The 24,626-nt window shown below is 39.2% G+C and overlaps 2 protein-coding genes across 2 annotated transcripts in view; one reads left to right on the forward strand and one right to left on the reverse strand.

Moving 5' to 3' along the window:
• Positions 1–560: 560 nt before the first annotated feature.
• LOC140993507 (receptor-type tyrosine-protein phosphatase F-like) overlaps positions 561–24,626 on the reverse strand; it is a 114,030-nt gene continuing 89,964 nt past the window's right edge. The window contains exons 5-7 of the mRNA XM_073462964.1: positions 4,782–4,970; positions 1,220–1,287; positions 561–575 (exon numbers count right to left, since the gene is read on the reverse strand). Of these exons, the coding sequence (XP_073319065.1) occupies positions 561–575; positions 1,220–1,287; positions 4,782–4,970 (272 nt within the window). The remainder of the gene's footprint in view (positions 576–1,219; positions 1,288–4,781; positions 4,971–24,626) is intronic.
• LOC140994007 (E3 SUMO-protein ligase ZBED1-like) lies at positions 8,250–10,083 on the forward strand. Its single transcript, XM_073463573.1, has 2 exons — positions 8,250–8,686; positions 9,069–10,083. The coding sequence occupies exons 1-2, from the start codon at positions 8,267–8,269 to the stop codon at positions 9,936–9,938; spliced, it is 1,290 nt and encodes a 429-aa protein (XP_073319674.1). The 5' UTR covers positions 8,250–8,266; the 3' UTR covers positions 9,939–10,083.

Below are 24,626 nucleotides of genomic sequence, written 5' to 3' on the forward strand. Positions count from 1 at the left end.
AGCCTTCGGTTTCTAGACTAAGCCAAGTAGTTGGTTTGCCTAAACCAAAGCAAACTGTGACCGAAAATTGGCAATATTTTTCACATATCTGAAAACAATAAATTCACGAAATCTAATGGTAAAAGGCCATAAAACTAAACTGTCCTTCCACGCGGGGCGTGAACTGTGGCCAACTCTAAAAGTAATCTACTGTCGTTTTTCCATTACATCTGCCAGCCTGGTTCTACTCATTTTGACTCGGCCCGGTGCAGCAGGGATTTGCAACACAACTGGGCTACCTGCTTGATGGTGTGTCTTAAACCAGTGATGCACTTGTCCCTATCCCCACTGTACTATTGAAGAATCACTGTGAACAGTGATTTCCTATGACTTCTTCACAATAACAACCCCCTGTTATTTAGTATTTTAAAAGCTTTTATTATGAAGTAGCATTACACCAGCAGTAACTTAACATGACTTCTGAAAAAGCTGAAAGCAAACACAACGAAACAGTAAACCACAGCAGATGTTAGAAAGTACAAACAGAACGAGAGAAACTAAAGAGATTCAGCTAGAAGCTACTAAAGTGCTGAGAGCTGAACACACAGATTTTTAAAAACATCTTCAGGTTTAATGCGGGCGCGACTCGACTTGGCTTGGTAAAACTGGTGATGGAAAGCAAATCGGCACCACTCAGTTTGACTCGGCGCGGCCTAAAGTGCTGGTGGAAAAATGGTATACCTTGTCCACTTGGCCAATGCAACATGTCAGTTACTGCAGTATTGAGTATTTTAATACTATATATTCTAAAGACCTGCCTTTCCAAAAGGTTTTCCAACAGAAACCTCTCATAAAGCCACCCAGATGGTCTTACAAGGCAGAATATCATCTTCCGTGTCATGTTTCGTTGGTGGTTCTCTGATTACCCACCCCTTTTTCATGTTTTCAACTGTGTCTTGTTTGTTTATCAGCTCTTGTGTGTATATAGTCTTTGTGCTCCCTGATGTCCTTTTCAGTCCATCCTGTGTGATTTACCTGAGCCTGTTGCCTTGTGTCTTCGTGTGTCCCCCCATGGTATGTTTCTGTTTTTCTGTTCGTCGTGTTTTACTGGTTTGTACTTTGCTTTTGGTTGTACTTTGTTTAGCTTTTGTTTTTGGTCTCTGCATTTTTGGTCTTTGCACTTCTTGGTTTTTGGATTCTTGGTGTTTGGATTATTCAGCTTTTGTTAAATAAAGCTCACCTTTTGATCCTTATTCTGCCTGCCTCCTGAGTGGTTTGCATTTGGGTCCTCACACTTGTTGTCAAAATCTGACATTCCATGCACACAGATGAGGTTAAATACACAAATTATTGGAAAACAATATGCACTCAGAGCACTGGCTGAGTCCCCTAAAGGAATATCTTCATTGTTTGCGTTATAGGAGTTGTATGATCGATCATTGGGTTTCAGTTGGCTACATTTTTGGCACAGCAGAACACAATCAGCTATTAGAGCCAGCAGTTCAGTTAAAGCTCTAGTTCAACAGCTGGTGATCCTACTCCTACTCCTACTCAACTAGCAATTTTCTAATTGTATCCGGTTAAGCACTTTTTAGCGTTTTACAGTGCACTAATTACAGTGTTAGAGTAATGTGACTTCATAGCCACATAGTTCCAACATCTTGTATTGAACAGTTCAGGACTAATATTTACGAGCCTGACCCATAATAGTAAATAAAAGTCAGAATATCTGTGCCTTTGCCACTTCAAGTTTGACCTTTCTTTTTAATAACTGGGGTACCCCTTTAGTAGCTAACTTCAAAATAATTCAGATGGAGCAATCTTTAATCAACCGTTGTCCACACATTGGTGACTGGAGTTTTGTGCTTTCTTCAATTGCAAAAAATTGCAAATCTTGATAATGAATAGCTTTCAGTGATGGGTGTTGTGACAAGTGTGAAGACACAGTTAGGGCTATGTCCAAGCTGCTGAATCAGGAACTTGATGTTTCAATCCGGCATTGTTTACCAGGGGGAGGGTGTTCTGTAGCACTTACTATTCTTTGCCTGGATCAGAAGCAGTCACAGAATCAGCTGCACTGGGTCAGATTATTCTTCGACTGAAAAGCTTTTTTGTAATTACTGAATTTGAGCTCTGGAGGAGGAAGCCTTACAGAAGAAAGAGGGCACTTTTTTCTTTACCAAAAGAAAGCAAAGGTCTCAATTGAAAAAGTATGCTATTAGTGTTTCTTAATGGATCAGTATTATTTAATAAGACTAACCTAATCACTCCAATATATAATGATTTCAATTGAACCAAATAAATTGAATAGTTGTGGAGAACAGACACACTTCCACATGCCTTGTGTGGCACAGGTGAACAGCCATCTCTGCTTGGCTGCTGTGGGACGTTATGCGAAGATGGGGCCCTATGAACTAAATTGAAACAAATTACCATGCTGCTTGGTTAATAATACATGGCTGATTGTCCTTACCTAAGCCCAAACCGTGACTTGGGAAAATCCTAAGAGTGGACTTCAAAGTCAATTATATCCTGGAGGCCGTCTCTCAGTCTTTCCTCTCTGCCTGTGTTGAGATGAGATGAACAGCTACAGGATGGGCCCCAGGCCCTCAGTGATCGTAAATCTGCTTCTTACTCTTGATACAAGGGCTGGCAAGAAAGTTTGACCCTGTCAAGCTGTCTCAATGTTCTGTAGGTGCTTACAATTGTTGACAAGAAACAAACATTTCTATTTTCTCACAGAATGTAAGAGAAAGGGCAACTGACTTGCTGAGCTTGGTTATTCAGCCAGAAAACATGCAGTTTTGTTGTATGCTGCTGTTTCATAGAGAAAGATGCCCTTTCTGCTCCTCTGGCTCCTGGCCACCTGCTCACAGAGCTGCTCACATGGCTGCCTCTGCTTTCACATTCATGACTGTCTATGGTTTGTAAAGCACTGTTGGGATATATATATTATATTCCCACACAGGTGCCTGTAATTAGAGAAATCTATGATCAAGGTAAGAAACATTTATTTCCATCATAAGTCTTTTGAGTGTTTTATTTTCTGTAAATAAAAAGCAAAATCAACCTTAAGATCTTAGACTTTCAGAATTATTGTAATAATTGTCATTTCTAATATGAGTGACGCTATTTAAGTGCATAGATAGCCCAGGAACAGCCCTTTTCAAGTCTAGCCACAAATTCTCTATTGGTTTGAGGTCTGGGCTTTGACTCGGCCACTCCAGAACATCCACCTTGTTGTTTTTAAACCATTTCTGTTCAGCTTTCGCTGTATGCTTTGGAGCATTGTCTTGCTGGAAAATAAATCTTCTTCCAAGTCTCTTGCATACTGAATCAGGTTGTCCTCCAGGATTTCCCTATATTTTGCTGCATTCATTTTACCCTCTACCTTAATAAGCCTTCTAGGGCCTGCTGCAGAGAAGCATCCCCGCAGTATGATGCTGCCACCACCATGGTGGGGATGGTGTGTTGTTTGGTGACTGCCAAACATAGCATCTAGTCTGATGGCCAAAAAACTCCATTTTGGTCTCATCAGACCAAAGAACCTTCTTCCAGTTGACCTTGGAGGCTCCCACATGCCTTTGGGTGAACTCTAGTCGATATTTAATGAGCTTTCTTCTTCAATGGCTTTCTCTCTGCCACTGTCCCATAAACCTTTGACTGATGAATGACCCGGGCAACAGTTGTTGTATGCAGAGTCTCTCCAATCTCAGCTGCTAAAGCTTTTAACTCCTTCAGAGTAGTGATAGGTGTCTTGGTTGCCTCCCTCACTAGTCTCCTTCTTGCACAGTCACTCAGTTTATGAGGACAACCTGCTCTAGGCAGATTTACACATGTGCCATATTCCTTCCTTTTCTTAATGATGGATTTAACTGAACTGCGGGGGATGATCAGTGACTTGGAAATGTTTTGTATCCATCCCCTGACTTATACTTTTCAATAACTTTTTCACGGAGTTGCTTGGAGTGTTATTTTATTTTCATTTTGTAATTGTAGTCAGGAATACTGATTAACCAGTGATTGGACCTTCAGACATTAAAGAGTTGTTTTCTTTTTATAAATTTGTTTTTTTTAATATATTTTTTGTATATTGACCATGATTCCATTTATAAAAGCAATAAAAGGGGAAAACATCCACGTGGGTGAATACATTTTATAGGCATAAAAACAGAATCATTCAGCTACGAGCTTTTTTGCACACACTTTTTTGGTAGTAAAAACACTTTTTTAAACCTTACTATGAGAAATGTAAACAATCATTTGTTTAATTGATCAATAAAAAATTGCCAACAATGTTGATAATCAGTTGATTGTGTAATTTATCAAGGGGACATGCATTTTACATTTTATTGGTTCCAGCTTCTCAAATGTGAGAGTTTGCTGCTTCTCTTGTACATTGTAAACTCGATATGTTTGGTATGTTTGGTTTAATTTTAAAAATAGGAAAGAGAAAAATAAGTTTAATGAATAATATACATTATATTTAGTTGCAGTTTTAACAAATGTTTTTATCAAGAAAATCATTTTTTGATACTTCCTGGTAAACTATGGGCATATTTGGGTTGGTATTAAAAAAGGTACTGAGGTTTTGATACCCAGTCCGTTAGACTGGGTACCAGACAGAATTGGCAGACTTCCCATATTATTGTCATTTTATGAATATACAATATTGTCATGATGTGTGGCCCACTTACACCTGAAAGTGCAGCTAGTTGCACAATTGTCAAGCTCCAAGTGACATGTACCACAGTATGCAGAACAGATACCTGTGTGTGAAATTGTTGAGATGGGTGCTTTACCTGAACGCAGCTGTTTTATGCGCCCATTGCTGCTGCTGATGTCAACAGGTAGGAAGTCTTTGAACCAGTAGATCTGTGGGTCAGGATTGCCACTGGCTGCACATAGCATTGTAGCAGTACGCGTTCTCTCCACAACCTTCAACTGGGGCCCCATGTCTATGGTGGGGAAACCATGAGGGATCTGGTCCTCTGTGACAAAGACGGAGACAACAAACATTCTTACAGCTGGACACAAGTGGATGATGAAAGTACTTAAAACAACAATCTTATGTGTTCTTCAAGTGAGACCCTGTGGTAAGATCTGCCGGCTCATCCCACAAGCTTAAGCTTGTGAGCTTACCCCACTGAAATTCAAACATTATAAGATCTAGCTCTAATATAAATGTTAGAGCTGTCAATACAACACATTAATTTATATTAATTAATTCCAGAAAAAATAATGCGTAAAAAAAAGTAGGGCAGATTAATCGCACTCTATGATGGCTCTTGACCAGCAACTTTGTAAACATGATGGAGGCAGATGACTACAGCCCCACTCCAGCCAGAGTTTCTAACGCTTTACATTCTTTCACCAACAAACAATGGGATGTGGTTGATTGTTGAATCAACGGCGTATTCACAGTGTAGCCTGACATGCACCCCCCAGAAATGTAACTTCACGCTGCAGTGATGTGGGCTGCAAGGAATATGATTGATCTGCTTGAAAGCATCACCTTTTGTAGCTTCTCCTCTGGTGCTAATAATGGGGATTGTAACCTGTATTTTCCTCAACAAATACATTTAACTCTTTGGCTTTTGCAGTCTCTCCGTATCGTCCTCCTCCGCAGCCTCCGCTGCCAGAGTCTGTGGGCTAGAGAGAGCAGACTGACTGAATGTCTGAAAGGCAGGCTGCCCCTCAACAAGCAGCTTGGTGGCAAAACCAAGTCATTCAAGCCGGGTTTGTATGGAACTACAGCCCTCGCTGCAGACACTCTGCCTGTCCGCTCTCTCTTGCCCAAAGAAACAGCTGTGAGTCGGTTTATTTAAAGGCGAAAGTCAAGCTGGCAATCGGCTCACCACCACCAGCAATGCAGACACACCAGCGCACATGTATAAATGCTCATTACAGCGCAGGACACTTACATAGGTTACTGCGTCTGCTCTGCATAGGCATAGCCTATGTGCATAAATCAACCTTTATTATAACACAGGAGCCCCAAACAGCTTTTTGTTTCCATTATTAATGTAATAATACAAAAATGCAAAAAGCAGTTTGTATGAATCTTTTATCTAATAGTTTTTAATAGTTTGTGCAGATCTTTTCCCCCTACTCTTAAATAACTTATTGAAATCTTGTTATCTTATTATCTTTTTTTATTATTATCTTACTGATCACAGGTCACATTGCATTATGTGCATATTCCTATTATTGTTGTTATGTTTGTTACTGAGACAGAGAAAGCCTTTTGAGATTATGGCAACTGCTTAGGTTGCTAGGGTTAACATGGGATCCTGCCCATGGATATGAAGATCGTATTTGATTAATTTTCCTGTTTTTGTTGTTGTCAAGCCAAAGTTTATGTGGTTTGTCACTAAATTCAAAATATTTCTGTTTTGTGTACAAAAATGCTTTGCTAACTTTTTCTGAGAGTATCTTATTATACTCATATTTTAGAATGATATTTTTTTATGTAGTTCAGTAGATGAGGTCCTGACATTCCCTTTTCTTCCTTCTAGACGCTTCGAATGAAATAACACATCCTCTTAGAAAAGCTTTGAATGCCTCCTAGAGTGTAGAAGGGGTCATCTATGGGTTGTCATTAGCTTCAAAGAAAACAGATATCTGAGTATTTAGATAATCACAGAATTCCTTTTCAGTTAGTAACACAGGATTAAGCCTCCAACTCCTTTGTGGCTTTACCATGTTCTGAAAATTTAAGGTGCAAGTGAGAGGGCTGTGATCTGAGATTATAATATTGTGATTTTGTGCATCCACAGCATAAGGCAACAATTGTGTCCACAGGAAATAATCTATCCTGGGGCCAAATGTATAAACCATGCGTGCACACAAAAAATGTACTTAAACCACTTTCCACGCAGGTTTCCAAATGTATAAAAATCTATGGGCGGAGAGACTGTGCGTACTTGTATGTATCTTTTACACTGCCGCTTTCCACGCAGATTTCCGAATGTAAAAAAAATCCACAGAGGTAGAGACTGTGTGTACTGGTACACAAATGTAACACCATGCGTACCATGCACGCAGTCTTGTCAGGCTAATTATTGTGATGTTGTGAGTTGGCAAAAATGATAGGAAAAGTGTGAATTAAGATGACATTTTATTTAGAGATGGGTTTTTTTCACTAAATTGTGTTAGGTTTCTATGGTTTAAAAAACCTTCACTATGATTACACAGTGATGTGTACAAGTTGTCATCCTTGTTTTTACTGTCTTCTGTAAATGTTTGTCAGTATGCATTTTGTTAATTATAATGATAATGATCTTTATATAAATAAAAAAATAAATACATGATCTTTAAATATGTAAATTAAGATTATTTTCCTGTATTATTGGGGAGTAAGAATACATTCAGGTGTAATTGGCACAATGTAAGAGTTCTAACCATGCGTAATTGTTGTGCCACATGTAGGCCTGTCGCGATAATCAATAAATCAATTAATCTAACGATAACAAAAAAGGAGGTCGATAAGTTTTCTGGGGTCGATAATTTTCATTTATCAAAGACACTGGATGTCAAGAGAGTTAACTCCAGTGCATTGATCTTGACTGATTACTCGCGGTTCCTTACTCCTCCGTGGAGTGAACCGTCTTGTCAATCACTCACTCTTTGTCTGTGTGTGTGTGAGGGGGAGGGGCGGGTCTCCTGGCATACAGTGCAGCATGCGAGACAGGTGAGGAGTAGAAATAGAGAGAGAGATTTGGATGACAACATGGAGTTGGTTGCAAAGCCAAAATCAACGGCGGATGTGTGGGAGCACTTTGGATTCAAGCCAAATGACCGCGGTGAGCCATTAAACTTGAATGAGCCAGTATGTCGCATCTGCCACAAAACGGTGTTAACCAAAAGTGGTAACACAACTAATTTGAACCTGCATTTGAAGCACAACCATCCCATGCAGTATTCCCAGCTTGGAAAAAAAACTGCTACCAAAACTACAGAGGGGCAGTCTCCGTCTTGGCGACAGGCCACCATTAGTGGTGCGTTTGCTAAGCAAACAAAATATAAGCGCAACAGTGCTAAATGGTGCGCACTAACGGACAGTGTAGTTCGCTACATTGCACAAGAAATGCAGCCCTTTAATACCGTCGAAAAGCCGGCATTTCGGCAAATGTTGCAAGCATTTGACCGCCAGTACGAGTTGCCTGGGAAAACGTATGTGTCACAAACTGCAATTCCACAACTTTACAACCGCGTCAAAGAAGACATAGAGATCAAAGAAATTGCATTTTACTCTGCCACTACAGATATGTGGTCAAGTTCAAACATGACCCCCTATATGAGCTTGACCATACACTACATAAGTGCTGACTGGACCCTGCACTCCAAATGTTTAGAGACCAGATATGTTCCAGAAAACCATACTGCTGACACCCTTGGAGAAAACTTGAAGTTTGCTTTAGAAGACTGGGGACTAGATGAGCACAAACTAGTCTGCATCACGACAGACAATGGTCCTAATATTGTTGCTGCAGTGAGGAACCTTGGCTGGAATTGGCTCAATTGCTTTGGCCACAACCTCCATCTTGCTGTGTCCCATGGTCTGGACCGCGACAAAGATCGGACAGCACGTGCCATAGGACTCTGTAAAAATTTGGTCAACACATTCAACCTGAGCTGGATTAGGAGGAGAGACCTGAGGAAGGCCCAGAGTGATGCCAATCTGCCCCAACACAGTCTAATACTGGTGAGTGGTGTGTTTAATTCATTGATAGCTTAATTTAGCAAAAATATTATTTCTTCTTAATGTCTGTATGTGACTCTGTGTGTGTGCGTGTGTGTGGGGGGGGGGATGTGCTTTTGTGTATGTAATCTGGGGTTACAAATGCCTTAAAAAAAGAGGCTGATGTTTATCTATTAACAATTGTTACTTAAAGAGACCGGCTTTAAATTGGGGAAATACCATAATCAGAATCTAATTGAGACTGTAGCATTTTATGCACTAGCATATAAAATAACAAACATTAAAATTAATAATGATAAATAATGGAAATGTAAAAAGTAGTATTTGTTTAATAATGTTAGTGTAGACCAATTAGTGAACAAGAACAATGTTATCTTTCCCACAGGATGTTGCCACACGATGGGGCACAAAGCAGAAGATGGTAGAGAGGGTGTTGGAGCAACTCCCAGCGATAAGACATGTCCTGGTTCAAGACAGAAAACATAGCCACCTCAACCCAACCTGGCAGGATGTTTCTGTGTTGGAGTCCATTAATGCAGCAATGAAACCACTGGCTGAATTCACAGATGTCCTTTCAGGGGAAAAGTACGTCACAGTGTCCTCAGTCAAGCCTGTGTTGGAACTGATTAAAGGCGACCTTCTCTCTCCAAACCCTGACGACACTACGCTGACCGCCAGTATCAGACAAACCATTTGCAGGGTACTGACTGAAAAATACAATTCACCTGCAATCCAAGTCCTCCTGAGAAAGGCCACCATTTTGGATCCAAGATATCGTGGCAGCATGGAGGATGCAGAAACATTGGAGGAGGTCAAACAGCAGTTTGTACAAGAGCTACTGGACCTAGAGGAGCCAGAAGCAAGTGGAGAAGGTGCCAGTGGTGAGAGTTGCAGCAAAGCTACTGGAGGAGACAAGAATGAACCTCCCACTGCCCTGCCCACCAAGAAGATGAGGCTTAGTGATCTTCTTCAAAACAGAAGAGCTCATCTTGCTGGTCAGGCCCAGGATGCAATTCCAAAAAGACTAAAGGCTGATGCGGAGCTTACAAAGTTCCTCCAGGAAGGTGCACTTGATGCATCTTGCGATCCCTTGGTCTGGTGGCGTGACAATAAAAAAAGGTACCCCTTGATGGCCAAGTTGGCAAAAAAAATACATGTGTATTTGTGCCACAAGTACCAGCTCAGAGAGGATGTTCAGCACAGCTGGCAACATTGCTACCCCCGAACGATCCTGCCTGAAGCCACAGAAGATTAACATGCTAGTTTTCCTTGCTCGCAATCTGCCTAACTAAAGCTACAGATTTGCATATGGCCTGTTAAGGCACCTGTTTTTTGTTGTTAGTTTGCACTTTTTGTTTGCAAAGGTCCTAACTGGATAGGCAGTTTGGCTTGTTAAAGAATGTATACACTGTTCACCTTACAGTTTAATATATATCCAAGTGCAATTTTGTTTATATACATTTATACTTTATTGTTTCAGTTGTGTGTTTTTTACTTGGGTGCAATTTTGTTTACAGACTTTTATACTTTATTTATTGTTTCACTTGTGTGTGGTTTTTATTTAAGTGCAATTTTTTTCACAGACTTTTAAACCTTATAGTTTCAGTTGTGTGTTTTTTACTTAAGTGCAATTTTGTTTACAGATTTTTATACTTTATTTATTGTTTCAGTTGTGTGTTTTTTACTTAAGTGCAATTTTGTTTACAGATTTTTATACTTTATAGTTTCAGTGGTGTGTTTTGTATTTAAGTGCATTTTTGTGTTTACAGACTTTTATACTTTATTTATAGTTTCAGTGTGGTAAGGTTTTTATTTAAGTTAATTTTTTTGAGAGTCCATTTCATTCATTGTTATTGGTTGTTTGTTTATTTATTTTGGATATTTGCAATGTCTTTTTATATAACAATTACATTTTAATTTAAAAATAAATGTTCATTGATCTTTAAAAAAGGGTGAATTTGCATTTTTATAGAATATCATTATATTTGAAAAATGGTACCTAAACGACAATATTATCGTTTATCGCAATAAATTTTGGGACAATTTATCGTCCAGCAAAATTTGTTATCGTGACAGGCCTAGCCACATGACACAATAGTTGCTTTGGCTTTGCGAAAGGACATTGTCAATGTGCAATTTAGGCTAGAGCGAGTTTTCAAGGACTGTACTAATATTCTGGGCAGTGATGATGACCGCTCATCAAATGGAGAGAGTGCAGGGATCCACTCTCCTCTTACTGTAGCACGCTGTGTGCAGATGCGCCACATTTCATTGCTAAAGCCAGAACTGAAGCCTCCAAATAATGCTTTTTTTTGTCTGTCAGTTTGATCAATCATTACTTCAAGTTCGCGGTCCATGAAATTACGCTTCCTGTTCTTCAATTGCTTCTTTGCTTCTAACATTTCTCCTCAATACTAAACTAAATTCTGGCCCTTTATATGCATACCAGGTAATTGGGGGCATGTTTGTTTGGGGACATGTTTATGCATGTTTCCTGTTTTGTGTGAACACAGACTTCTACACCTGAATATACACAGAGTTTAGTCCCAGGTGTATGAAGTAGTGTTGTAGTACTCGAGATCGGTCTTAGTCTCGAGACCAGTATCGAGACCATTTTTTGAGGTTCTTGGTCTTGTCTTGGAATCAAGGGCATTTTTACTCAGTCGTGTCTCGGTCTCGGACTGGGCGGACATTGGGTTTTTTGAACAAGACCGGTCAAGACCATCGCTGATAGGTTTTTTGTCCATGCCTTACTGATGAGAGAGTGAAAAAGGACACTCTCAAAAACAGCTAATAACTTCAAATCATTGGTAGTGTAAAGATTTCCCCCAGCTGCATCTGCTACCTGCCCGGTGTCAGTGTGAGAGTGACTGACACGGCCCCCTGCACACAGAATATGGAGACGACAGGAGGAAAGTGGAAAACTCGTAAGGAAAGATGTCTGCCAACTCGGCTATAATTAAATTTGGTTTTGCACACCACAAGGAGTTTATTTGTAAATTTAAAACACTCGTCAGTGTGCAAATTCTGCAATGATCTGCTCACCGAAACAGCTGGGACGACGTCAAACTTTTACCGTCACCTCGAAAGGAAGCATAAAGACAGGTAAGCTAACAGTTACCATACAAAGTTTAACATTAATGTTATATCAAAAGTCTTAGTGAATTTCAACTCCCCCATCCAGAGACAATAAGCGAAAATAAGCTGACACCTTCTGATGACCAGTTAGTTTGTCACTCCTGATGAACAGAGAGAAGGTGACTCCATGCTCACTCAGACTGACCTGTGAGGGAAGAATTTATCTGTTTGGAGGGGAGAGAAAGTTCAATCATAGGAGTTTAGGTTGTAAATTAATTAAGAGTGTCCTCATCTGAAGGCTTTGTGGTTGAGGAAAAACACTGTCCTCTCTGCCAGGAGATAAGGTGGCAGACTTTAGGGCGCCTTCTTCCTGTGAATAGTCTTCATCCAGATGAAAAGAGTTAACAAGAAAAACAGGGCCTCAATGTAATGCAGAGGCGATGGACATGTGTTCCTACAAGCATACAAAGACATGTGATGTGATGTTCCTTTAATTATAATGGTTGATATATCAAGGCTTTCACAGACTGCCTGAGCTAATGGTTCCAGACATAAAGCAAAGAGACTCGGTGAAAGAGGGCAGCCTTGCCTGGTTCCTCTTGATAGAACAAAGTGAGAGGAGCCAGGGTGACCAGTCTGAATACGCGCAGAGGGAGAGGAATAGAGGGTACCAACCATTTTTATAAAGGAACAGCCAAAACCAAAACGTTGTAAAACAGCCCATAAAAAACTCCACTTTACTTGGTCAAATGCCTTTTCCGTGCCTAAGGACAAGACTGCCCAAGGATGATCTTCAGGGGCTGCCTCTATTATGTGTAATAAACGGCGAATATTATCAGAGGCCAAACGGCTCTTGACAAAACCAGTCTGGTCTGGATGAATCACAGAGATAAAATGCAGGAATCTAATTTCCTTGAAAGTAATTTGGCAAATAATTTAACATCACAATTAATAATGGATAAAGGACGGTAACTAGCGCACTCCATTGGATCTTTATCCTTTTTTAAAAGCAGAGAGATAAGAGCAATGTTTTGATCCCTGTGGAGAGAGCCAATCATAAGAGAGTAATTTATAGAATCAAGAAGGATGGGACCAAGTATATGCCATAGTTCAGAAATCAATTCAGGAGGGATTCCATCCAGGCCTGGCGATTTATTTTTTGGCATTGCATCAAGAGCATCCTTGAGCTCTTTTAAAGAGATAGGAGCATCTAACTGGGAAGACTGCAAAGATGAGAGGGATGGTAAACTTAAAGAGTCAAGAAACTCCACCATATCCTGCCTTTCACGAGATGCTTCAGATGAATATAAATTGGAGTAAAAGGATGTAAAGGCATGATTAATGTCCGATGGATTAGTACACAAAACACCATCCTTATCCTTCACACACTCCACGGAGGCCAAATGTTCTGACTGTTTCAATTTAAGAGCCAAGAGCCTACTAAGTCGTTCTGCAAATTCCTAATTTTTTTGTCAGGTTTTCAAATAAATAAATTCAGCCTGTGCAGTAGTAAGTGACCTATATGCTAGCCTAGCAGAGGACAGCAATGTCTGCCTGTCATCATTATAATTGGACTTTTGCTGAGATTCAAGAAGAGCTATTTCAGAGACAATTTTTTCAGTTTTCTCTTGGCGAGTTTTATTAAGGTGTGAAGAAAAAGAAGTGCACACTTCTCTTATATGACACTTAGTGACTTCCCACATAACATGAGGATTAACCTCAGGGTCAACGTTGAAAGATATAAAGTCACTCACTCTGAGAAATATATGATAAAAAAATTCTTATTCAGCAAAAGATTTGCATTAAAACGCCATCGCTTAAATTTAGCCAACCCTATCATATGATCTGAAGAAAGTATAATTGGAGAGTGATCGGAGAGTAGCATGGGATGTATAGATATACAGGAGGTGCACTTTAATAATATAGGGGAAATAAAAAAGGTGTAATCCTTAACATCAGGGTTTAATAGACGCCATATATCCAGTACATTTAAGTCTTTTAAAAAAGATGTTAAATACGTAGATGAGGCCCTTCGTGAATCCAGTATAGGACTAGAGGAATCAATATCAGGATCAGCTAACAAATTAAAGTCCCCTACCAGAATCAGGATAGCATCAGGAAATGACAGCAGGGTAGATTTAATAGAGTCAAAAAAATCAGAATTCAAGACATTAGGGGCGTAAATTGAAGCCAGGCATATCTTAGAATTATTAATAGTCACAATCACACAGCAAAATCTTCCTTCACCATCAGAACCAGATAATTTTAAGCAGATATTTAATTTTCTTCTAACTAATATCAATACCCCCTTTGTCTTGTTTGGGGCAGAGGAAAAAGCTAACACTTTATACAATTTATTTTGAAATCTACTGGTATCAACAGACTTCAGATGCGTTTCTTGCATGAGAGCGATATCTACATTTTTCTGCTTTAAATAATGCAGGCACTTAAATCTTTTTACCGGGAAGTTTAAGCCTCGCACATTCAGAGTTAGAAAATTAAGACCAACCATAGTTCTTTAAACGAAAGACTTTGCCAGTGCAATTTAATTTCTAAAGGACATGAGTCCTTAAAAGCTAACATCTTAACCAGCACAGAGATAGTGAAGGGCAGAGTCCTCATGATGAAAGTTAAGATAGGTGGTTTTGTTTTTACGTTGATCAATGTTTATGCACCTAACCAAGGCTCTGAGCGGGAAGGGCTTTTTATAATATTTAAAGAAAAGTTAAGTGACATTGATCAAGGGTAGTGTATTGTATTGGGTGGAGACTGGAATTGCTGCACTGATTTTACTTTAGATAGGACTGGAGAGGAGCCACACTTTCAGTCATCTGCTGTCTTATCTCATGTTTTAAAGAAAACAGATTTGGTTGATGTGTGGAGGATGAAACATCCTTCAGTCAGACAGTACACATGGGTCAAAATAACAGATGGTAGAGTTAGTGCAGCTAGATTAGACAGGTTTTATGTGTCCGGTTCTTTTACTACTCGAGTTGTTAATTGTCAGATCCTCCCTGTTGTTTTTACAGACCATCATTTAATTGTAATGGAGCTGATCTTATCTCCCACTGGAAAACCAAAATCCTTTTGGCATTTTAACGTTAAATTATTACATGATCATACTTTTTGTGAAAAATTTAAATTATTTTGGCACTACTGGAGATCCAGGAAAGATGATTTTACTTCCCTTTCCCAGTGGTGGGAGGTAGGAAAAGCTCAGATTAGGGTGTTTTGCCAGGAATATACATCTTATTCGACAGCTAACATTAAGAGAGCTGTGCAGAGGCTAGAAGAAGAGATAAGAGACCTGGAAAATCTTGCTGTTTCACAAACTGATCAGCACAATAACAATGTCTTACTCTCTAAATGACAAGAACTAAACTCTTTCATGCAAGAGAGAGCTAAAGGAGCTCTAGTCTGAGTACGCTTTACTAAACTCCACCTTCTTCTTTAATTCAGCAGAGATGAGGAAACATGCAGTGGATTTCTACACGGATTTGTTCAGGGCGGATAGCTGTGATGCGGATGCTGCTGGAGAGCTTCTGCAGGGGCTTCCTCAGCTGAGTCCAGAGGATCAGGCCACTTCAAGTTTGGACATAACTAGATGAACTAAATGCTGCTGTGTCTCAGATGGCGTCAGGCAAGGCTCCAGGAATAGATGGCTTACCATCAGACTTTTTCAACACTTCTGGAGTGTTTTGGGACATGACCTTTTGGACATTTTTAAAGAGTGTTTTGAAAAAGGGACACTTCCAGCTTCCTGTAGGCGTGCAGTTCTCTCTCTGCTGCCTAAGAAGGGAGACTTAGCCCTTTTAAAAAGCTGGAGACCAGTAGCTCTTTTATGCACGGACTATAAGATTATCTCCAAGGTTTTATCAAATAGACTAAAAATCTTCATTGAACTGTTGATTGGTGCAGATCAATCCTACTGTGTTCCAGATAGGTCTATGCTGGATAATTTATTCCTGATGAGAGATGTATTTGATATTTGTAAGTTATATGATATCAATGTTGGTATCATATCTATTGACCAAGAGAAGGCTTTTGACCGTGTTGACCATGCTTTTCTCTTTTCCACGTTGCAGGCTTTTGGTGTTGGGGAGGGATTCATGTCCTGGATAAAGCTGTTGTATAGTGGTGCTTGTTGTGTGGTAAAGGTAGGAGGAGGGCTGAGCTGCCCTGTGCCAGTGAGGAGAGGGATAAGGCAAGGATGCCCCATCTCAGGGCAGCTTTATGGTTTTGCAATTGAACCTCTTCTCCAAAGATTGAGGAGCAAGCTGAGGGGTCTCTCTCTGCCAGAGCTGGTTCAGAGCCCTCCTGTTGTTGTATCCGCATATGCGGATGATATAAATGTGTTTGTCCAGGATCAGGGAGACGTCCAGGCATTGAAAGAAAGCCTGGCTTTATACGAAAAAGCTTCTTCAACAAAAAACACCAGGGCTGGGCAATTCTTGTGTTCAGTTCTTGTGGGAAGAAGCAGCTCTATCACAGTTGTGTGAAGGTGTTGAACCTTCGCTGTCTGGCTGAGGTAAAAGAGTCGAGGTGGAATGACGTTTTTACTTCAGACTCTACCCCTAAAGGCAGGTGGAGGGTCCTGTATAAGCCTCCTGTTGAGAAACGGGTGGCTGACCTCCAGTGGAGAATTATACTTGGAGCAATAGCCACGAACAGACACAGAGCTCACCTGGACCTAAGCACTGGGGAGGGATGTCCATTCTGTGCACAAAGTGAAACACTGGAGCATTTAGTGGTATCTTGTCCTCGGTTAGCGGGCTTATTTAGAGTACTGCAGGAATGGGTGGAAGCTTTGAGAGAGACGTTCTCTGTCCCCTTGTTTGTTTTCGGGCCTAGATATGTATTGAGTAAGAGATCAGCTTTGGTTCTAATCAATTTCCTGTTTGGAGCTGCAAAGCTAGCCAGCTGGAAGACCAGGAAGAATCAGATGTTAGGTCAGGGCTGGACTGATGTTGTGCAGAGTCTGAGGGTCTGGTGGCGGCTCGTCTAAAAATAGAGCACACTTTCTATACTCTGACCAGTAATCTGGACTCTTTCAAGGCTCTGTGGGGGATCAGACAGGCTTTATGTACACTGACGGAAGATGGTTCTCTGGTCCTTAATTTTTAACCCATTATAGCGCGTGTCTTTGTGTGTGTTTGTGTGTGTGTGTGTGTTTGTATAAAATGATTTGATGGAATTGTAGTAACCTATTGTTTTCAGTTTTACCAGTTGAAGTAGATGAGAATGAACCGAGATTTGTCCTTATAATATTATGTAAATAAACGTTGTTTTAAAAGTCAGAAGTCTCTCTCTCTCTCACTCCTCTCTCTCTTTTGCCTGCAGAGTAGAGGTCTTCGGAAAAACCGGACAGCCCGAAAAACCCGAGGTTCCGACCCGACCCGGCTCGGGTTTTGGGTCCATTCACAAGAAGTGACTCCTGGGCTGGGTCGGAACCGGGAGAGTTTGTCTCGGGGCTCTTATAGTGAAAGCCCGGGTTATATAGTACCCCAGAGGACCCGGCGATTGGCGGTCACAGCTGTGTGGACTGTAGTTTGTTCAGTAAAAAAAAAAACATTTGAACTAGACTGTTGTCCCCTGATGATGGATAATTTGTATGTCATTTTCACAAAACTCTCGCCACAAGAGGGCACGAAATGATTGACTCATGACTGTCACATTCTGATGATGACGTCAAAGGTGAAAGTTCAAGCAAAAGTAAGAGCCTAGGTCAGGACTCGGGGCAGTTAAAAAGATTGTTTATTAACGTAACGTTTTGGTTTATGGTTCAAAATGGTTAAACAATCGAGTTGCCATAGCGTGTTGTTACCGGTATGCTCTGCAAAGCACAATGGAAACTCCAAAATTATAACGTTAATTAAATAAGAGAAAATGTGTTCTACTGACCGGTGGATTAGCGTTAGCAATGGCTAAGAAGAAGGATTACAGTATGACCATCTAAAAAAGAGAATGACAACGTGGATTTATTTTTGGTTACATCACGTTATGGCCAGGGGGGCTGGCAGTGCCCGCAGCAGGAACCAGGTAGAAGAAGGCTACGTTTATGTAAGAAACAGAAAGTAATAAAAACAAGTCTTATTTAATGCTAGACAAATTGTATTAAATCATAAAGCAACTCGAGCATTTCAGGTCCACAGTTTTTTTAGGGTTCAGGGCTGGTATGTCATGGTTCTATTCAGAGCCGGTTCCGACATATCTCGGTGCTGCTTGGGTTCGGAACTCAGATTTATAATAAAAGCTCAGGAGCAGTCGGCTCTGGGTACAATTTTCACGGGTCCGTTTGGGTCAAATAGGACCCGTGAAGACCTCTACTGCAGAGGAATAGAAAAACTGGCATTCAAAGGCAGGGAGATACGTCACAGAGAAATGTATGGACATAAATAAAAACAGCACCAGGTCTACCCAGTATATATACGATACATACCATTATCGTGATGTGGGACTGTATATGGTCTTAGATTTTGGATATTGTAAAATTGTGATATGACATAAGTGTTGGCTCTTCCAGGTTTTAAAGGCTTCATTACAGTAAAATGATCTAATTTTCTGAACTTACCAGACTGTTCTTTTTATAATACTTATGCACTTAGTCATTATATACACAATACTGATAACAGACATCTCACTGTGTTAGTATTTTGTGAAAGTGCCAATAGTCATCCTTACAATACAATAAAACATTGATATCTAAATATCTATTTGTGAAAATAGAGTGATATTTTGATTTTGTTGCCCAGTCCTAGCATTTCAAAAGGGCTTTTGAGAATATTTCAAAATGTCAATGATATTATCATTTTATTGATATATGTATTTTATTTTATTATTATTATTTTAATTATATAAACCTTTTATTAATATAAGGCCATACCACCCAACAGAAGCAATATATTTTGTTTTGCCATGTTTAGATGATGAAATAATAACATAGTAGAATTTTCAATTAAAAGAATTTAAGTTTATTTTCTTCTAAATGCAAGCTTAAAATGAGGTGGTGGTGGTGTATGTTGTAAAAATAACATGCAATCTGCTGTAAAAAAAAGTATTGTAGAGAATGTATGTCAAAATAATTTTAAGCTAGGCACAGCACTTCATTTGTAAACAACTGTAAACCAAAAAGTAGTTCCTACAAGCGGGTGGATCTTAACAGGTGTTAATCTCTGCAACTAAAAGGAGCTGGTAAGAATCTAAGCTGGTAATTGGTAATAAGAGCTAGTAAATGGTAATATGAGCTGGTGAATAAATGGTGAAAATCTGAGCTGGTAGCTGGTTAGTATAGGAACTGGTAGCTGTTGTCACCAGGAGTAGCTGGTAGCTGGCCTACCAGCTGTCAAAAACCTAGCTCAAACCCAGCTCAAACTGGTCAAGCTGGTTACCAGCTACAAGCTCATGCTGGATTTTCCAGCACCGAATTGAAAATGGCTCTGCTCCTTGGCGCTTCGCAGCTAATCGCGGTGCTTCGGCATCCTGTCTGAACCTGGCGTCACGCTGCCTCACATATTGACAAATGTGGATTGTCATACCATGGACTCCCATGGATCATTGCTCTCTTCTGTTTCATTATCTCCTTATATCTGTACTTTTGTAAAATTTTAACCCTTTTAAATTCAGATGGGTTTTTTCCTATTGCTAAATATCTTGTGTGGCCTGTCCTCTTCTACGTCACCATGGTGGCGTGGAGGCCATGTGGCTTTGGCACCACTTGGCACTGCCTTGGCCTGCTCAATCATGCTCCTGGTTCCACACTCTTCACATATATTTGATATAACTTCCTTGTATCAGATATTCTGTCAATGAAATTTGTAAACTTTGATTTTGTTGTTCTGCTCTGTACATGGAACATCTTTTGCATGTCTGTCTGCCCTGGGAGAAGGATCCCTCCTCTGTGGCTCTTCCTGAGGTTTCTTTCATTTTTTTTCCCCCTGTTAAAAGTTTGTTTTTCCTCACTCGAATCAAGGGTCTAAGGACAGAGGATGTCATTCACAGTACAGATTGTAAAGCCCACTGAGGCAATGGGATTGTTATTTTGGGCTAAGTAAATGAAATTGATTTGATAAGTGTATGGATAAAGTCCACCTCACCTCTTATTGACTAGCATTATATTAGCTTATATTGACCTTTTAGCTTACAGCTAAAATAAGAGGCTTGTGTCTGCAAACACAGTGAATTTGATCTTTTTGCTAAGTTAGAGTTAGATGTATATATTAGAAAGTGATCAGAGACATTTGGGGTTGATTCACTAAATGTATGATTAAATTGCTTTTAGTTGCTCTTGTGGTTAATATTTTCTAACACTGTAAACTAGTTGAGGATATGAAGTGATTTTTTAATGTTATTTTATAAATGGTATTTTTTGGTTGGCCTTGACTGTGCTAGAATGGGGCATAGAGTTGTTTCTTGACATATATTTGTTACCTCTATATTGCCGAAAGAAATATTGTGGTCTATATACTCTACTCCGCCTGGCCCTGGATGCGCACACTGTTATGTCATGACAATGCCATCAGAGTCTCAAAGGTCAGGTTTATTAGGATTATCTGTCAGTCTGTACTTGCACTAGAAGAATTCCATTGCCAGTTTTCAACCAGCCTGTGAATAACTAGATATTTGATCCTCTTGCCACAGTGTTTGGCTTTGTTTTTGTTTTTGTTTTTTTTCCTCAAAAAAAGACTGATTTTAACCAAATACCTACAACTGTGCTACTTTATTCTGTCCATTGAATTCTGAAGAGAAGAGAAATGCCTAAAAAACACCATGTCAAAATGTCAAGATTTTTTTCCAGACAATGGCCAAAGAATGTGCTCACCCCCTAAACTCAGACTTTTAAGTTGTTATTATCAGATCTACATGTTGGTCCCTTGAATGCCATACATACAAATGCAGGGAAAGGAACTTCTTCATCCCAATTATCATCAGTGCTCTAAATGCTACTGGTTAAGGAGATACATGCTGCTTGTAGTAGAGTAGTGATTTTGATGATTATGGTCAGGAATAAATATACAAAAAATCCATATAATCATTTTATTTTGAATTAAATCAAATTTTATGATCCCCAAATGATTTTCTGATCTATCCTGTTTGTCTGTGGATGTGTGAAGATTTTCCCCTTACTTAATTTCTAGTCTGCCTACCTTTCACTGTACGCCTACAGAAGAGAAAGTAGCCAGAACACCTTAAGTTTGAGTGACCAACAAGAAAACAGTAGAATTGTAAAAACAAAATAAGAGCAATGCAGGTGATTTTGCATAAGTCATATGTGTTTTTCTGTGTCTTTCTCTGCATGTAGATGGAGTTGAGTGTAAGTGAGAGAAAGAGGAAATAGATCAGGATCTGCCATGATTAACTACAGTATATAAAAATAAGTTGTGTGTGTGCATGCTGAACTCTATTGAAAAAAGCAGTAATTATTTAAGGCTATTGGTGTTGTCTCAAGGTAGTAGTATAAGCTGTATCAAATCAAATCAATTTTATTTATATAGCCCAAAATCACAATCAAATTGCCTCAGTGGGCTTCACAAACTGTACAGTGAACGACAACCTCTGTCCTTAGACCCTCAATTCAAGTGAGGAAAAACTTGCTTAATAACATTCGTAGTGGCATTTGTGGTAGTAGTTAGTTTATTTTTTTATTTCTGTTTCATGCCAATATCTGGCCCATCCTACACGGGATTACAAGTCACCATACTATTATAGAACGTGTGTCATCTTCTAGTTTTACAGATATCAGCCAAAGTAAATAAATACAGGAAATAAATTAAATTACAAAATGCTGTATCACCCATTTCTTGCAGGGAAAGGGGGAGATACAAAAATAAAAAAAACAAACCAAAAAAAACAACACTGGACAGTAGTTCAATGTGTGTAAATTACTGTGCAATCTAACAAAGTGACACATTATATATACTTGATCTCCACCACAATTTGTCACGTATTTAATTTAAGTTTAAAGAAATGTATTTTTCCTCAGGCATGGAAAACTGCAAAAATTATTCCATTACCCAAGAATCCTACTGTATCTTTCTGTGGCTCAAACAGTAGACCAATAAGCTTGCTGCCCGCCTTGAGTAAAATCATGGAAAAAATTGTTTTTAAACAAATACAAAATTATTTTGCAGCTAATGATTTGAACACTGATTATCAACATGCCTACAGGGAAGAGCACTCCACTGTCACAGCTCTCACTCAGATGGCTGATGAGTGGCTACGAGAAATTGACAACAGACACCCAGTAGGAGCAGTATTACTAGATTTTAGTGCAGCGTTTGATATTATTGATCATAATTTGTTGTTACAGAAATTAGCATGTTACGGTTTTAGTTCGACTGCAACCCGCTGGCTTGAGAGCTATTTGAAAAACAGGAAACAGATAGTTTTATTTAATGGAAGTTTGTCTGAAGCAAAAGCAATTGATTGTGGAGTCCCACAGGGAAGTAGTCTTGGTCCATTGTTATATTCAATATTTACTAACGACCTACCACTGACCCTAAAGGATGCTAAATTTTCAATGTATGCAGATGACTTGACAATATACACAGCAAAACTCACAACTGATGAACTTAGTAGTGTTCTAAATCAGGAACTTCAAGCAGTGGTGAGATGGATGACCAACAATAAATTAGTTCTTAACACCGCTAAAACAAATAGCATTGTATTTGGGACAAAAACTATGTTAACGAACGAGCCGAAACTGAGGCTACATGTAAATAATGTGGCTGTAGAACAAGTGCAAGAAACCAAACTTCTGGGAATAATATTTGATAATAAATTAACATTGTCTAAACACATTAAGAAAGTAATAAATAAAATGGGCAAGAGTCTTTCGACCATAAGGAGATGCTGGGATTTTCTACCTTTAAATGTAAGGGGAAGTGTCATTAAAAGTCTTGTGTTATCACACCTAGATTATTGCTCAGAGGTTTGGTCATGCGCTGCCTAATCATCTATAAAGAAACTGCAAACAGCTCAGAATAAGGCAGCACGATGTTTACATTGTTGTCCATATCAAACTAATGTCAGTAAAATGCACAACTGTCTTGCTTGGTTGAGTGTAAAGAACAGATTTATTGCCACATTACTTACTCTTATTAGAAAAATATCTGCATCTAAACTGCCAAGGGTTTTATACAAATGTCTGTCTTTCAGTTCAGATGAACATGGCTACAATACAAGGCATGCTACGGAAGGTAGATTTATTCTACCTAAAGTGAAAACAAACAAGATGAAAAGTACGGTAATGTACAGAGCCATGGTTTTATGGAATGCTCTGCCAGGACATATTATTCAAGAAAACAACAAATACAGATTTAAAGAACTACTGAAAGAGCATTTGTTAGCCAAACAGCTCTTGGTGTCTGTCGATGTTTAGCGGAGGCTACTTGGTACAATCAATTAGGTAGGCGTCAGGCTGTTTGAAAGGCAAGTGACACAGACATAAATAAGCCCGGCCCAGATGCAGGTAGCCTAGTTGAAGGGTGACTATTGCTGCTCTGGGTTGTTGAAAGCACACAAACAATTTCCCTCAACTAGAACTAACAGGGCCAGCAAAGAAATCTCAATGGGGCCTAAACTAAACGTCTAAACAATCTTTGGGGATTGGATCCACGGTGTGCCATGGACAGAATCAGAATGGGAATGAGTCTCTCCTGGGTGCCATCGTCACACCCTGATTGGCTGAAATTCAGCCAAAATAAATAAGGTAGCAAGTGCTACACAATGGGACTGCTACACCGTGACATCATCAATAGGTCAAATGGCAAACTGATAACGTTACACCACAAACTTCAATGGGTGACATCATAGGTGCTGTTACTCACTCTAACAAGCTCAATACACACCCATTATACAATCTGAAAATGAGCTTAAAAAGCATTAAACTACAACAATGAAAAGAAAAAAGATTTTTAAAAAGTTGAACACAAGCTTAATAATTCAAAGTCTTAAAGACATGTTTAAAGTTAAAGTACCAGTGGTAGCTAAAAGTATGTTGAAGCAGTAGCATTTCAAAGTGGGGTTGGTTAGAAGATAATCTGAAAACTTTTTTTTTTTTTTTTAAAGGAATAGTTCACTCTAGAACGAAATTCAGTCATTATCGACTCACCCTCATGCTGATGAGAAGTCCAGTGTAGTTTCTAATTCCAGGGTATATAAAGAAATTCTTAAGTTGAATTTAATACCTTTTAATACCTTTTTTAATACCTTCACAATATTTTTTAATACCAACACGACTTCGAGATGCAACTGTAGTGGCAACCTTTCGAACTTCAGTGTTGGGGGTAACTAATTATAAGTAACGGATTACTGTCATTTTGTTACTTAACTTTCTGAGTGAATAAGTGTAGTGATGCTTACAATTCAAATCAAGTACCTATTATTACTGGATACTTTGTTACTTTTTTGCCTCAATAAAAACACTGACCTATACACAATTATTTGTTATTTAATCCTAACCCAAGACAAAAAATTATTTCATTGTCATGTGTAGGAAGAGCACACACCACTTCTCCAGCGCTACACTCTTTCTTTCACTATCATTCTATCTCAATGAAGACAAAATGACAAATGAAAATCAGAAAAGGTTTAAAAAGTTTAAAAACAGAAAGGTTTAATTAAAGGACTTCTGTAAAAATTAAAGTGACGAGTATATAAAATAATAATTCCTTTCCAAATGAGTAAGGTAGCAGTAAGGAGAAAGAGAGAGAGAGAGAGAGAGAGAGAGAGAGAGAGAGAGAGAGAGAGAGAGAAACCAACATCCAACAGTCTTTACATGCAGAATTCTGCAGACACATTTTACATGACACAGAAACACAACAACAAATGCATGTAGAGCAGAATTAGGCAGATACCCACTGATAAT

The sequence above is a fragment of the Pagrus major genome, chromosome 3, assembly GCF_040436345.1.
Source record: "Pagrus major chromosome 3, Pma_NU_1.0".
NCBI lineage: Eukaryota > Metazoa > Chordata > Actinopteri > Spariformes > Sparidae > Pagrus > Pagrus major.